Source organism: Ochotona princeps, chromosome 22, assembly GCF_030435755.1.
Source record: "Ochotona princeps isolate mOchPri1 chromosome 22, mOchPri1.hap1, whole genome shotgun sequence".
NCBI classification, from domain to species: Eukaryota; Metazoa; Chordata; class Mammalia; order Lagomorpha; family Ochotonidae; genus Ochotona; species Ochotona princeps.
In genome coordinates, this window is record NC_080853.1 from 36,187,213 (window position 1) to 36,199,062 (window position 11,850).

At 57.6% G+C, this 11,850-nt stretch overlaps 1 protein-coding gene across 2 annotated transcripts in view; it reads left to right on the top strand.

The window, feature by feature from the left end:
- SMOX (spermine oxidase) overlaps nucleotides 1-11,046 on the top strand; it is a 28,954-nt gene extending 17,908 nt beyond the window's left edge. The window contains exons 2-7 of one of the 2 annotated variants that reach the window (XM_058679486.1): nucleotides 1,868-2,101; nucleotides 3,986-4,212; nucleotides 7,615-7,788; nucleotides 7,941-8,712; nucleotides 9,138-9,298; nucleotides 10,584-11,046. In XM_058679486.1, the coding sequence (XP_058535469.1) occupies nucleotides 1,894-2,101; nucleotides 3,986-4,212; nucleotides 7,615-7,788; nucleotides 7,941-8,712; nucleotides 9,138-9,298; nucleotides 10,584-10,721 (1,680 nt within the window). In that variant the 5' untranslated portion in view covers nucleotides 1,868-1,893 and the 3' untranslated portion in view covers nucleotides 10,722-11,046. The remainder of the gene's footprint in view (nucleotides 1-1,867; nucleotides 2,102-3,985; nucleotides 4,213-7,614; nucleotides 7,789-7,940; nucleotides 8,713-9,137; nucleotides 9,299-10,583) is intronic. The other variant, XM_058679487.1, reaches the window with a different exon arrangement.
- Nucleotides 11,047-11,850: the final 804 nt, after the last annotated feature.

The following is an 11,850-nucleotide window of genomic DNA, read 5'->3' on the forward strand; positions in this document are numbered from 1 at the left end:
ACCTATGGTGGGGAGCCAGTGCCAAGGGACGTGTGTGTGTGTGGAGGGACCTGCAGGAGGTCCATGCGCCCACCTGTGATTGCCTGTGGATGCTGGGGGACCAGGGAGTGGGTCAGACACAGGGTGGATGGTGCACATCTGGAACGTCCCACTCCAGGGGCGCCACCGCTACCACCACCATCCGGCTGGGTGCACTTGCCCTTGTGGTCCTTCCTGGCCCTCTTCTCCCCTGGGTCTTTGTGGAGCCCCCAGAACCTGGCTGCTGTGGCTCCCAGCTTCGTTTCCTCTTTGAGGGGCAGGAGTACAGCTGCCATTCTGTGTCACATGGCTCTATTTATTGCTTTAGAATGTTCCAGCTTGTGCTCAGTATTTTCATCACTTCTCTGGGTTGCTCCAGGTTTTGGCTGTTTCGGGTGAACCAGCTATGAGCTTTTAGAACCAGGTCTGTTGGACAGATTGGCTGCCCCTCTTGGGAGTGGGGTTCTGTGTTCTCTGGGTCAGGGCAAAGCCAGGTACCGGCAAGTCCGTGTCCCTCTCCCACGGGGGTTGCAGGGATCCGAACACCTGAGCCATGGTCTGCTGCCTCCTTAGGTGTGCTTAGGAGGAAGCTGGAGTCCAGAGCTGGAGCCGGGGCTCACTGTGGCTGGAATGCCCACAGTAGGCAGCAGTGTTTATTGCCCCAGCTGCTGCTCGTAGCCGTCCACCTGCGTTAGGTGCCCTGTTAGCTCCATGACCTCTATCACTGACATCTAAGTTGCTTGGGTCGGAGAAGCAGCAAGGATGGGTTCAGACCTGAGTTGTTGCCCCGCCCCCCAGCAGGGCCCCCAGACATCTCCAGACTCCTAGGTATTCGAGGAAGAGAAGGGCAGCTTCCCCCAGCCTTGGGGACTCCCTCCCCTGCCCCCAGCAGGGCCCCCAGACACCTCCAGACTCCTGGGCATTTCCAGGAAGAGAAAGGCAGCCTTCCCAGCCTAGGGGACCCCTCTCCCCTCCCCCCCACGCCACCTCCCGGAGCCTGGTGTCTGCCAGCAGGCTGGTTTAGTGTAGCCGTCAATTTGCTGTCTGGCCTTGGGCGCCGCTGGCCCCTGTGGTGGGCTGTTTCCTGGGCTCTGTGGTGCTTTGTGGTGGCGCAGCGGCTGGCTGGCTGGGGAGGACAGCCTACCAGGAATAGCAGATGCTTGTCCAACACTGGCCTTGTAGCAGTTTGGGGCAGGTTGGGGGAGTGGGCGGGATGATGTTCTGCCCACCAAATTGCCACTTCAGTGAGAGCCCAGCTGGGGGTGGGGGGTGAAAAGGAGGGGAGCAGAGAGAGAGAGAGAGAGAGAGAGATCCTTCAAGCACTAGAAGGAAAACACTAGGGGAGAGCCAGGCCAGGGAGGGGTGGGGGCCCACACTGTGTGTGCCAGCCTCCTGGAGCCTGTGTGAGCACCCTAGGGCTCCTGGGGCTGTTCTGGGGTCCGTGTGAGTATCATGGGATCCATGCATGTCCTGGGTTCCGTGTGAGCACCCTAGGGTGAGCTCAGGCTGACCCCCGGCAGCCATGGCAGCTTGAACCGACCCTGGGCCAGCATCCCCGTGGCCCATTTCTCCTGTCTCTGGCCCTCTTGGTGGTCATCTCTTTACTATCTCTTCTCTACTTACGGGTGTGTGGGCAACACTTTGGGAGATAGGTCTCCTGCTTGCTAATGGAAACCCCAAAATGCACCCCGTTCTTGCTCTGTCCCTCCTGTCCCCCTTCTTCCCAGACGTGGGAGGTGGAGCTCCTTGCTGGGGCCCTCAGGGATTGAAGGGGAGGACACAGACATGGCGTGTGATGGGGCCGCAGAGTGGCTGCCGGGACGGGCGCCCCATGATGCACTGCCCACAGGTTCCTAGGAGGCGAGTGCGGACGGCATGCAAAGTTGTGACTCCAGTGGCGACAGCACGGATGACCCTCTCAGTCGTGGCCTGCGGAGAAGGGGACAGCCTCGTGTCGTGGTGATCGGCGCCGGCTTGGCTGGCCTGGCTGCGGCCAAAGCGCTTCTGGAGCAGGGCTTCACCGATGTCACTGTGCTAGAAGCATCCAGCCGCATCGGAGGCCGTGTACAGAGCGTGAACCTTGGTGAGTGCTGGCCGTGTGCTGGCCTCCCTGCTGGAGTCCCTGGGTAGCATGCCTATGCATTTTCTAGAAACTTCCTTTGCCCTGTGGGGTGGTAGAGGGTTAGCAATGAGGGGTTAAACTGGTAGGGACCACGATTGACCCAGCTGCCTAGTGGCTTGCAAGTGTCACTGAGCTCTCCTGGGTTTAAAATTATTGTTTACTTATTGGGAGGGCACCGTTTTGTAGAGAGAAGGAGAAACAGAGAAATCTCCCAAAATGGCCACAGCTGGAGCTGGGCTGATCCAAACCCGGGGGCTAGGATCTTTGGGTCTCTCATGTGGCTGCAGGGACCCAAACACTTGGGCTATCCTCTGCTGTTTTCCCAGGGAGCTGGATCGGAAGTGGAGGAGCCGGGTCTTGAACCTGTGTCCTCATGGAGTGCTGGCATTGCAAGGTGGCACTTTGTCTGCTATATACCGCAGCACCAGCCCCCCGGTGGCAGGTTTTGTGTCTGTCCCAGTTCCCACACCAGGCAGCTAGGCTGAGCAGATCTGGGTGCCCCCTTGTTCAGAAAAGTGAATGGCTGGGCTGAGGGCACCTGGGCACCTTCTCTTACCTTGTGGTGATGTTGTTCACATAAGGGCCTGCCTTCGAGCAGTGCCGGGAGGCAGGTGTGAGCTTGCCTGCCTCCCGCACTGGCTGCTGGCAGGAGGATAGATGTGCCAGCCTGGGGTGGGGGCTGGGAGAGACGCTGCCTTTCTTTGCCTGTCTGGGAGCCTGAGGGATGGAGGCCACTCTACTTGTGCTTCTCCAGTCTCCATCTGACCTTGGGGAGGCGGAGGTTGGGAAGAAGGTGAACCTGTCTCAGATAGTGAGAGGGCCCTGGTGATGGCAGGGGTTGGGGAAGTAGTGAGGAGGAGGGTGAGGATGGTGGAGGAGACTCCCGGCAAGGAGAGAGGAGTCAGGTGGGGTGTGTGCCTGTGTCACGTGCGCAGTCACGGCGCTGAAAGGCAGGCGGCAGCATGAACAGGCAGTGTTACTCTGGTGCTGGTGAGAGCAGGTGCACAGGACCAGAGGCTCCAAAGATGAAGCCATGCCCAGGGTGCCCTTTGGGTGCCAGATGCAGCAAGGCTGGCTGAGATGGAAGAAGGCAGGGAGCAGTCTCAGATGAGGGTCTGCTCTGGGGCACCCACCTGCTGGCAGAGCCTGAGCATGGAGGCTGGGCAGGAACTCACTGTCTGCCAGCAACCCCGTGAAGAGGGCACTAGGCCTTCAGTCCACCCTGTCCTGGACAGCAGGGCCTGTGTGTCACCGTTTGGAGGCCCTGGGAGAGGCTGACTTGCAGCTGAGGCCCGAGGCTCTCCTGTCTTTACTCTGGGGCACCTCCATGCAGATGGGGGTGAATGTTAATAACTGGGAGACCACAGAGAGGACCGCCGGCTCAGGGGTACTGATGCTGTCCAAGTGTGACGAGCCCACCACATAATCAGCCACCCCAGGAGGCTGCAGCAGAGCAAGTCACATTGCTCCCCGGACTAGAGGGGAGAAATTGGCCAAGTCACATGGCAAGGGGCATGTGTGCAAGGATAGGATGACTTGCCGTGAACGTATTGGCAAATAAATCGTCACATTTATCTTGAGTCAAGCCTGCATAAACGAAAGATACTAAAAAACAGAAAGTTGCTCTTTACTCTCTTTTTCTGACTACAGCTTTCCTGGACGGGAATCAGGGAGGGGACTGACTGTATCACAGGTCGCAGCAGAGACCTTCCCAGGGGAGATGTGGAGTTGGCTTGGGACCCCTAGCCTGGCCTACCAGAGTGGGGAGGAGGTGGGATGGGGGGAGGCCAGGGTGGAGCCCTCTCTGAAGCAGGCCTCTCTAAGGGCCTGTCTTGTCGCTGTCAGGACACGCCACCTTTGAGCTGGGAGCCACTTGGATTCATGGCTCCCACGGGAACCCTGTATACCATCTAGCAGAAGACAACGGGCTCCTGGAAGAGACAACCGATGGGGAACGCAGCGTGGGCCGCATCAGCCTCTACTCCAAGAATGGCGTGGCCTGCTACCTTACCAACCGTGGCCAGAGGATCCCCAAGGACGTGGTTGAGGAATTCAGTGATTTATACAACGAGGTGAGGCGGGTGGCAGGGGGAGGCTTAGGGAGGCTGTGAAACAGCAGACAGGGTAGGGAGGGGATGGAGGCGGTGCAACCAGGGACCAGCAGGTGCACTCTAACTCTGAGGATTAAAGACCACCCCCAACACCTCCAAAACGCCTTCAGCATCTTTTGTTGGACTTGGGCACCTGGTGGTGGCTCCTGGCACTGTTGTTTTTAGGAACTCTTAGAAATTGCAATTTCTAAAAGTTTTATGTTGCTGGTTTTTGCTGGTTTATGGAAATATAACTCATTTTTATGCATTGATGTTATCTGCCTTGCTGAATTAGTATTTTAACTCTAATAATACATTTATTGTACTAACGATATTCTTGGAATTTTTTGGAGTTTTCTGCATGTAATCCTAAACAAACAAACAAAAAGTTTTTTCTTTCTAACATTCAGACCAACGTTGCCCAATGAGGCTTTCCACAATGTTGGGATGCTTTATTTGTTCAGTGATTTATTTAAGCGCAAAAATAAATATTGTCTAAGAGTCAGAGAAGGGACCGGTGCTGTGGCAGGTGGGTAGAGCTGCCACCTGCAGTGCTGGCATCCCCTATGGGCACCGATTCAAAGTCTGGCTGTTGGGCTTCCCATCCACTGGGGCAGGCAGTGGAGGATGGCCTGTGTACTTGGCCCCTGCGCCTGTGTGGGAGACCTGGAAGAAGCTCCAGGCTCCAGGCTTTGACCTGTCCCAGCACCAACTGTTGTGGACACTGGAGAGTGATTTGAAAGATGGAGGATTTCTCTAACTGCCTTTCAAATAAATAAATTTTGTCTTTAAAAAAAAAAGGCAGAAGGAAAAAAAAAGAAAGACGGGAGAGGAAAAAGGGAGAAGGGAAGACCCCATGATGCTGGTTCACTCTCCCAGTGCCTGCAGTGGCTGCAGGTGGGAGATGGGACCTGGGAACTGAGCCCTTGTGTCCTGTGAGGGTGGCACAGACTCACCTGGGTGGGTAGAGCCACAGCCTACTCCCTCCCAGGGATGTGGGGCCTGGAACCAGGGCTCAAGAGCAGGTTGTCTGAGAGGAGGCACAGGTGTGGGGGGCCATCCTGACGGAGCCTCGTTCAGGTTCTCTGATAGGGGATACAGAGGTGAGGCCATCCTGATGGAGCTTGTTACGGCCTGCACAGGCCCGTGGGGATTGCTCCCCGACACATCTCCAAGAGTTGAAATGCAGCTAATAGAACCAAGGAACCAATTATTTCATTCTGAATTGCTAAGTGCCACTGAGCTGGGTAGCATAATTCCAGACTGTTTTTTTGTTTTTCTTGCCTTCTTGTCCTGCATGGTGTGGAAGTGTAGTGGCCTCGCATTAATTTTTAGTGATTTTCCATGGCATCGTTTTGGTTTCCCTGGTCGTTAGCTGCAACCTCCAGGGCCGCCCAGTTGGCCTGCTGATGAGCCTTGTGAGGACTCTTCTCATGTTGGGCCTAGGACAGGAGCAGTGACCCGGGGCTTGGGACAGCCTCTCCCTGTGGAGGACGGGCCTCCTAGGGTCTTGTGTGTGTACACACAAGGCATGTTGCATGCAGCCCTGTGGAACTGGGGGTTCTCACTCGAGTGTGAAGATGGTGCATTGTCAGCCACCAAAGAGTTGAGTGTCCCACCGTGGGTCAGTCCCACGTAGTTCTGAGGGCTTCAAGCGTGGGCGCCTCCAGATGGCCCCGGGCTTGCTCTGTGTGCCAAGCTCTGTCAGAGTGTGAGTCATGGCACGTCAGGTGGAGGAGGTAGGGCATCTTGGGCAGGTGATGTGGCCTTCGGGAACCTTACACACCACCCCATCTGTGAAATGGGTATGGTTGTACCTACTGCACAGTAGAAGGGAGGGTTACATGAGCTCCCAATGCAAAGGGCTGATCAAAAATTGGGCTGTCTAGTTATAACTGATCTGTCCTGTTTTCCTTGAGTGACATCAAAGATGTCAACCTCAGATTTGGTGATGCTGTGCTAGCCGGAGGGTCACCCCTCAGGCTGGGGTGGGCTTCTGCCTACGCCACGTGTTGGGGCCTCAGCAGCTGAGGAGATATGTCCTCCCTTAGTGTGGGAGGGAAGGGCCCTGGCTTGGACAGGAGCCAAGGGCCCTTGGTGAGGACTCTGCTGGCCTCCAGCTAAGGCCAGCCAGCAGCACCTGGTGACTGGAGGCAGGAAGATCAACAAGTTACTTTGTTTTGTTCCTCCTGGCTTCTGCTTGAGAAATATGTTTCATGCATGCTTCTTGGGGTGGGGATCAAGAGGCTGGGGGTGCTTGGCTTAACCATGGTCCTTCTGCTTGGGGGACCCAGGGCCTGCCCAGGTCTGGACTGCAGGGTGGATCTGGTTGTCCCGAGTGGGTGGGACCCAAATCCACTTCACCAGCCTAGCCAGAGCTGTGGAGCCCGGGCTCCAGGTGGCAGGAGTCACAAAGCCACCTGCTTGTGGCACCCTCAGGGTTGCTGTGCAAGGGACCAAGGGCACAGTGGTTTGTGTTGGCTCCCCGAGCCTAGCTCATGCCTTGCTACCCCATGGCACTAAGGCACCCTCAGCTTCCTGCACATGTCTGTCTGTCCTCCAACCTGCCCCATCCTCTGCCACCCACCCCACCGCCCACCCAGATGTCTCCTGGCTCTGCAAGGCCCTTTGGTACATCTCACCACCCTGGGCACTTCCCGTGATGGCACAGCATGGTGGAATGACCCCATTCTAGAAGGTCTCTGTGGCTGAGTGCGACGCTGGGTGGGGCCGGGGGCTGTGGGGCCTGTGCTCACTGTCACAGTCTGGGTGTAGCTGAGTCTCGTCAGTGTGTGTGGAATGATTTCTGGGGCTCAGACCTTCCCTCTTCAGGGAGACCTGCCCTGTGCCCTGTGTCGGGGGGTATGACAGGGTGGGCAGGTGGGAGTGAGGGACCTCGTGTCGGGGGGCCATCTGTCTGTCAGGGAAGTGTGGGGTCATCCCTCCCACGGTCTGTCCTCCCCTCTCCTCTCTTTTCCTTCGAATGCCTTCGTGGCCCTGAGGAAGGCAGTGCTTTGCACGGCCCCAGGCCCAGCCATGGAGGTGTCAGGTGCCTTCTTGCTCCCTGTACTCACAGCACTGGCCAGGCACAGCTGCAGTCTGTTCTCTTGGGCAGGGTGGCAGCAGGGTGGCAGGGTCCTGTGAGGACTCTCTGTCTCATAGCACTCCCCAGGGGCGATCCCTTCCCCATAAATGCCAAGCGTTTCCTGGGTTCTGAGCTGGAGCCCAGCAGCCAGGAGGCCAGCTGCCCAGGGCAGCTTGTCATACCCCAAGCCCTGCCTCTGGGGGCACAGCCCCAGTGCAAGGGGGTGCCCATGACCTTGCTATGGAGGCTGGCAGAGGACGTGGTGTGTGTGCTCAGGTGTCCCGGGATCTCTCTGGCAGGTCTATAACATGACCCAGGAGTTCTTCCGGCATGGTAAACCAGTCAACGCTGAGAGTCAGAACAGCGTGGGGGTGTTCACCCGGGAGCAGGTGCGCAGCCGTATCCGGGACGACCCCGATGACCCGGCGGCCACCAAGCGCCTGAAGCTCGCCATGATCCAACAGTACCTGAAGGTATTGTGGCTGTCGAGTGTCCAGGTGCTGGAGCGAGGACGACTGATCCTGGGGGGGACGGGACCCCGCCTGGAGGGCTCTGCTGCTTGGGGTGCTGTTCCTACCTCTGCCCAGCCCCCTGGCGTCACCCGGCTCTCTGGGTCCTCCCGCAGGTGGAGAGCTGTGAGAGCAGCTCTCACAGCATGGATGAGGTGTCCCTGAGTGCCTTTGGGGAGTGGACCGAGATCCCCGGCGCCCACCACGTCATCCCCTCAGGCTTCATGCGGGTCGTGGAGCTGCTGGCTGAGGGCATCCCAGCCCACGTCATCCAGCTGGGAAAGCCCGTCCGATGCATTCACTGGGACCAGGCCTCAGCCCGCACCCGGGGCCCCGAGATTGAGCCCCGCGCCGAGGGTGACCACAACCACGACACTGGGGAGGGCAGCCAGGGCGGGGAGGGCCCCCAGGGCAGGATCAGGGGCGGAGTGCAGGATGAGGACAAGTGCTGGCCAGTGATGGTGGAGTGTGAGGACTGTGAGGTGGTCCCAGCAGACCACGTGATTGTGACCGTGTCCCTGGGCGTGCTCAAGAGACAGTACCCCAGCTTCTTCCGGCCAGGCCTGCCCTCCGAGAAGGTGGCTGCCATCCACCGCCTGGGCATCAGCACAACCGACAAGATCTTTCTGGAATTCGAGGAGCCCTTCTGGGGCCCCGAATGTAACAGCCTGCAGTTCGTGTGGGAGGACGAGGCTGAGAACTGCACGCTCACCTACCCGCCCGAGCTCTGGTACCGCAAGATCTGCGGCTTTGACGTGCTCTACCCGCCCGAGCGCTACGGCCACGTGCTCAGTGGCTGGATCTGCGGGGAGGAGGCGCTTGTCATGGAGAGGTGTGACGACGAGGCCGTGGCCGAGATCTGCACCGAGATGCTGCGGCAGTTCACAGGTGCGCTCAGCTGCCTGGCTGCTGCCTCCCGCCCCGTGGCCCCGGGGCAGTGGTCACCGCTGGCTGCTGTAGCCCGGCATTGGGCTCCCAGGAACTCCCTGAGGTTAGCAGCAGGCCCCTGTGGTTAGCAGGGGCACCGTGCATGTCTGTAATGCCTCTTCAGATGGGACAGTCAAGGCCTGGGGATGATGCAGCATTTTGCTGGGGTCACGTGGTACTGGCCTCCCTCTAGCTCCTCTAGGCCTCCCTCTAGCTCCTGGTCTGTAGCAAGCCACGGATAGGGATGGCAGTAGTCCATTTGGCAGGCAGGGAGGGAGGGCGTCTTGGCCATGGAGGGGGCTGGCAGTGGTCCGTTTGGGGGGACATCTTCCATGTGTAGCCATTTCTTATTCTATATCTCCTGTTCTTTTCCAACTGCCCACCAGGGAACCCTAACATTCCCAAGCCACGGCGAATCCTGCGCTCGGCCTGGGGCAGCAACCCCTTTTTCCGAGGCTCCTATTCCTACACGCAGGTGGGCTCGAGTGGCGTGGATGTGGAGAAGCTGGCCAAGCCCCTGCCCTACACGGAGAGCTCCAAGGCAGCGGTGAGTATGGCTGGTTCCCAGGCCCGGGACTGTGTTGTGTATGGATCCAGTCTAGGCCACAAGGACTGGGGCAGAGCAGGGCTCTCTGAGGGTGCTGAAAGGTGGGGTGGAGTCACGCCCCCTGGGAAAGACTCTACTTCGCATCTGGAGGAAGAAATGGACCCGCAAGGAAACTTGGAAATGCCTGTTTGCATTTCTTTGAGAGGATGGGCCGAGAGAGTGATCAGGCTAGTTCGTATTCACTGGTCTACTTCCCAAATGCCCTCAGTGGCAACCAGCCTTGGGCTGAGCCGAAGCCAGCAGTTGGGCACCAAATCAAGGTCTCCAGCATGGATGGCAGGAATGCAGCTCCCGGGGCCATTGTGGCTGCATTCCCAGGCCTGCAGTGACAGCATGTCAGGACTAGGCCCAGAGTCCCATCTGGGAGGCTGGCACTACCTGGTCCTTAGTGGAAACTTTCAAGGCTTTCCTGAGGTTACGGAAACGGTGCCATCACCTCTGCTGGCCTGTACAGCAGCTGTCAGCTGCCCTTATGGTGTGAGCAATTAAATTCAGCTCAACAAATCAGGAATTCAGACCTCTGGTTGCACATGTCAGAGCCACGGGAGGCTCAGGCTGCCCCTTCAGGGTGTGTAGCCAGAGTGTTTGGGGCATTATATAATGTTCCATTAGACAGCCCTGAATGGAAATAAGCTTCCCTGATGTATTTGAAACAATGAAATTGAGACTATCAGTCTTCCTTAAATTAATGCCAATTGTACGCTCAGAGAAAAAAAAATGTAATATGTATTTTGACCAGCATATGACAGATTTCAGGTGTTCCCATTAATGAGTACACCCAGTTAATGTCAGAGCCCCAACAGAATTATACTTAAAAGAGTTATGTTTATTTATTTGAAGTGAGTGGGAGAAAGAGAGAGAGAGAGAGAGAGAGAGAGAGAGAGAGAAAATATGAGAGAATCTCTTCTCTCTGCTTGCTCACTCCCTGGCTGTCTGTAGTAGCTGGGGCTGGGCTAGGCCAAATCAGGAGCCCAGATCCTGGAGTCCTGTACTTGGTGAAAATTTCTGTCCATCACTGGTGGGCCTGCTGGGTTGTGCTCAGGGACAGAAGGTAAAGAGTCGCTGTGTAATGAAGTCCTTGAGAGACCCTTCAGGCTGCCACCAGCTTGCTAAGCCAGCCCCTCGTCAGCTGCAGCAGCTGGGACAGACGCGTGCCGCGGAAGCACAGCACGTACAGAGCGTCAGTGGCCGCTACTTCAGCCGCGCTCTGCGTCTCCCTGCCCAGCCCATGCAGGTGCTGTTCTCAGGGGAGGCCACCCACCGCAAGTACTACTCCACCACGCACGGTGCTCTGCTCTCGGGCCAGCGGGAGGCCGCCCGCCTCATCGAGATGTACCGAGACCTCTTCCAGCAGGGGCCCTGAGGGCTGTCCTCACTGGCCAGCGCGTCTCCTCCGCCACTAACTCGTGACCACCTGGCCCTGTTCTCTGCTGCTGTGGACTCCTAATTTCCTAACCCTCTATAGAATGGGTTTTTAATCTTCTGTAGACACGTCGACACCCCGCCAGGCTCAGACCTGGCCCTGTAGCTTTTCCTTCTCTCCCGGCCAGGCTGTGACCCCGGGTGTCCTGGTGGTGGCTCTCTGCCTTCCCTACACTGCCTCCCTCTCCCCGCTTGTCACTGCAAGTGCCTTCAGTACTTTCATTTTGGGATAATAAACGAGGCCGCTCTTCCTGCGTGCCTCAGCTTCTCTTTTCGGTTTCCATGTGTCCGTTTGCATGTGTCTTTAAATCACACCCCGTCTGAGTGGCCATGCTAAGGGGCACGGGCTGACTGGGCCCCCTGGTGGAAGGGGTGTCCCTTGGCCCCGTTGAGTTGTGGCCATTGCCTTTCTGTCCGGGAGGTCCTTCAGGAGTGGGGGCCTCTCCTGCCCATCCTTTAGGATGGCCTGGGTCTACCTGCTGGCCCTTTGCATGCCATAGGCCTCATGGGCTGAAAGAGTGCTCCACAGGAGGGGACCCCGACTATGGCTGTACCCCAAGTTCCGAGGTACCTGAGTGGTCAGGGTCTCCTGGCCTCCGGCCATGGCTGGGGAGGCTACTTTTGAGCTTCTGAGAAGGTGAGTAGTTTGGCCATTTGTGGGGCAGGGGTTAGAGGATGGGCGTGTGTGATGAGTTGCCTTCTGCTGTGTTCCTAGGACCTGACACCTTCTGCAGGGTTTGGGGCAGAGCAGGTGGGAGGGGAGACTGATCCTTTGTTGAGTGAGAACTCTCGCTGGGACAGCATGCTTGAGCCCTGGCTGCTGCACTCCCCATCCAGCTCCCTGCTCACGTACCTGGGAAAGCAGCAGAAGGTGGCCCAAATGTTAGGTCCCTGCACCCACATGGGAGACCTAGAAGAAGTTCCTGGCTCTTGGCTTCAGTTTGGCCCAGTTCTGGCTGCTGTGGTCGTTTGAGGAGTGAGTGAAGCAACAGATAGAAGATCTCTCCCTCTCTCTAATTCAGCTTTTTCAAATAGACAAATCTCTTTTACTAAATAGAGGAAGCACGCAC